The sequence below is a fragment of the Coffea arabica genome, chromosome 11e (genome assembly GCF_036785885.1).
Source record: "Coffea arabica cultivar ET-39 chromosome 11e, Coffea Arabica ET-39 HiFi, whole genome shotgun sequence".
Classification (NCBI taxonomy): Eukaryota; Viridiplantae; Streptophyta; class Magnoliopsida; order Gentianales; family Rubiaceae; genus Coffea; species Coffea arabica.
In genome coordinates, this window is record NC_092331.1 from 30,728,134 (window position 1) to 30,731,976 (window position 3,843).

General features: G+C 40.5%; 1 protein-coding gene across 1 annotated transcript; it reads right to left on the reverse strand.

The window, feature by feature from the left end:
- Positions 1-415: 415 nt before the first annotated feature.
- On the reverse strand, positions 416-1,804 carry LOC113718222 (protein FAR1-RELATED SEQUENCE 5-like). The gene has a single exon (XM_027243137.1). It carries the CDS (start codon positions 1,802-1,804, stop codon positions 416-418), a length of 1,389 nt encoding a protein of 462 aa, XP_027098938.1.
- Between the last annotated feature and the right edge of the window lie 2,039 nt (positions 1,805-3,843).

Genomic DNA, 3,843 nt, shown 5'->3' on the forward strand with positions numbered 1-3,843 from the left:
CTGAGAGGAGGAGCTCAACTCTCTTTGCCAAAACGGATATGACGGTGATTACTACTTTGCTGGTGTCCTCCGACATTGCTGCTCGAGTTGCGACCTTAATCATGGCTGGAGCGAGTTCCCGATAACGAGTTGAAATGATTGCTTTTGGATCAGCCATAATTTCCCGTCCTCGCCGATCAAAACAGTCTCCAGTCCGAGCTCTTTTTGTCCATCGCCTCTTAACGTATTCAGGAGGAATTGTCTTTATGCCCACGGTATCAAATACCTTCAACGCGTGCCCACACAAAATTCCTTCATTCTCGTATTTTTTGCAACTACAGCGTACACTTAGATCATTCCTATTGAATACCACTATTCTTTCAGGTCCTCCATCATATCTCATGACAGCAAACTCCACAAACATCCCTGCATTTTGTCATTTCAATATAACCATAGCTGTGGACTCGCCATATTCATTTTGGAATGCAACAAATACGGTTGGTGAATATGTATCTGCAGCATGCACAAGCATAGGTGTTTGCCTCAACCCAACCATGGGGAGCTTTTGCCTCATTTCATATTCTACGATGAGTTCATTATGTCTCTTATCATCAACCACCCGATTGAAATGTCTAAAGAACTGCACAAGGTCGTGATCCAGTTTCAAATAATTTTTAATTGCTGCATTTAGGCTTTCGCTAAGTTGGATGCTTTGTATTCCCGCGGTCCATCTTTCTTTCATCATACACCTTGCCCACTTATCACGAATTCGATACAGCCCGGAAAGCCATTCATTATTTTCAAGATTGTGTTTCTTCACCATCGCCTCCCACACCCTGTTGAATTGTTCAACTTCTTCAATCTCATACATGCAGGCACCAAACATGTATGGAAGGTCACTACTTTCCTTGTAGTGATTGCCAAGATGTTTCATAAAATTACGTCTTATATGAAACGTACATAGACCGTGAAACGTTTGGGGCATGACAAGTGAAAAAGCGGCTGCCATGGCGTGATCTTGGTCTGTTAGTATGGTGCTTGGACGCTTTCTGCACATTGCTTCTAGAAATGTACCAAACACCCATTTGAAAGAATCTATCGTCTCATCATACATAAGGGCAGCACCGAATATCACAATTTGCCTATGTTGGTTAAAACCCACAAATACTCCAAGTGGCCGGTATTCTTTATTTGTTTTGTAGGTTGTGTCGAATGTGACTACGTCTCCAAAAAAGTTGTAGTTAATTAACATTCCTGCATCAGCCCAAAAGATATTCGTTATCTGTTCTTCACAGTCCAGCTGTACGGCATGAAAAAAGGATGGATTCTCAAGTGTTTGCTCTTGAAAATAATTCAGCATACTATCTGCTTCTCCATATTTCAAGCTCCTTTCCCATCTCGTTCGAAGATATCGTTTAAGATTATCCCGAGTATATCCCACATTGCTCATCCCACCTGCCTCCTTTCCCATAAGCTCATGGCTCTGTTTCAATGAAATCCCAGCATCTTCGCTTATTTCAGCTTGGAATCCTTGAGCCACACTCACTTTTCTTTGTGATGGTATCATGTGCGCACATTGAGCAATGTGCAACTCATGGTTATGCTCTAAAACAAGGTCATGCACACGGTACTTCATTGTCCCTCTAAGCAACACGATAACCATTTTAGCTCCATACCCTGTTTTCGTCGGCACTCGTGTCCTCTTTGGCATCACATCACCTTCGTACTTGCGCTTCACACCTTCCTTGCAGCAACTATATCTCCTAGACGTGGTCACGCCGTCTTTGTCATTATTTAGATAGTCTTTACGTACACTAAAACTCATTTTAAAGGCATACTTGTTGTAAAACTTCTATGCATCCTCTTCACTGCTGAACTCCATTCCTAACTCAGGAGTCCCATCTTCTGCCAATTTGCTGCAATCCATTACTTCTGCTCCTACCAATTATGCATCAAACACCCTAATTTGCAACACTTCATGAATAGTATGTACATAAATGACAACATAAATGTATATTACCATTCATAATGTGTTATGAATCACACATTACTCGTATACTAAATCCTATTATTACGCTTATCAATATGATTAATGATTCACATCACCTTACTTTTACTCTAAGACAACGGCATTATCTATGTACAAATACAACTCCATGTACAATAACTTATACGGACCGTAATGTATTGATCACACGATGTAAGTCTATTTTAACTGTATGTACATCCATGCTGGTGATTATATTTTGATTCTAGGTTCTTTAGCTCACTGGACCTTATATTTTGATTCGTTAATGAATACCGCATAAGCCAACTCCGCATTTTCTACTATTTCTACATTTTGAGGGCCAAACAAGCACTTTCTACTCATTGTAATATATTTCTTACATCATGTAATTTACTTATAACACAAGGTTCACCAATTTATTATTCACATATATGTCTTTTCCTCTGTTTCACCTCATTCAACTCTACGCCTCCATTTTATACACACTGCATGGTCAGGAGAGGGGCAAACTAATATTGCCCTATGAGCATGGACCAACTATTAGATGCACAATGATTCATATCAATTGTAATACGGTGGCTATAACATGTAACTAATTTACAACAGGATGTACATTCATTCACTTGTTAAATATGACTTTGTTTCTCTCATCTTTCCCTAATTCCGTTCGACGGTTTACTTGAATACATACCCCTAGGTCTTCCAAAAACTACTATCCCATTATAGTCCATCACCGAAAAGCTGAATGCTCACACACACACAGATACGGTACACACATACAAATACAGTACAACTTCACTATTCTTCTATCATTTTCATATTATGTTTTCAGTGACTCTAATTTCATCCTTTATTTAACAGATATGCATTTGGGTGACAAATTATTGGTCACAATTACTGACATGGTTTAGTCACGTTACCTTGGTCTGCTATGTGACGACCCCACTTCTCCCAAGGGCGAACCCAAGGGTATCGGCGGGCCGCCTGCCTAGCTCGCGCCAGGACTCAAACCTTAAAGTGATAAAAACCAGAAAATCCAAAAGAGTACCTTACATACTATATACAAATCCCAAAAAGGTTATAATTACATTCTCCAAAAGTACCTGCTCAAACTATTACACCCTTATAATTACAACCAAAACTAAAAGGTAGACCCTAAGGAGGGTCCTTATACAAACCACCACAATAAAAACAAACATCCTAATTGTCCAACTATGACAAACCAATACTAGTGTAAGTGCCCATAAGTCCCCGCGTCGGCCCCTGCTAAGGAAAACAAAAGGAACGGGGTAAGCTATATGCTTAGTAAGTAAACAGGGGCAAAAGCGTAAATGTCACGTAACCACAGTTACTCAATAAGAGTAAAGCAAAAGCAGAAAAGTAACATCACATAATAAGGATACAGGTGGCTCCAAAGCCAAGTCGTTGCCATGCGTGACCTCCTGTCGACACTCCGTCGACCATACATAAGGTCCGTAGAACTCCACTTGTACACCCACCGAACACCTTATCACCCTCACTGGCCAGTCACCTCACAAACTTGCCCAGGCGAACGAAATCACAAACTTGAGCTTGAGTCACAAGCTCGGGTCACAAAATTGGTTCACATACTCAGCGAACCGGGTTCACAAACTTGGTGACCTCAAACCAAGTTGGACTGACTTCGACCAAGCTCTAACCGGCTCGAATAGTCCATCTAGGTATTGAGTTCAACCTCAAACTCACAAAATTCACAAAATTATTCAAAAGTCACCCTGAGCCACCAGCTCAAGGGTTTTAGTTCCAAAATTGCTTATATACATAAGCCATGTTCAAATATGTGTGCAAATTAGGGTTTAGAGCGAGTGCGATAAAGT

Excerpts from the sequence above, each read along its gene's own strand:
- LOC113718222 (XM_027243137.1), bottom strand. The coding sequence starts at position 1,804 with ATGAGTTTTAGTGTACGTAAAGACTATCTAAATAATGACAAAGACGGC.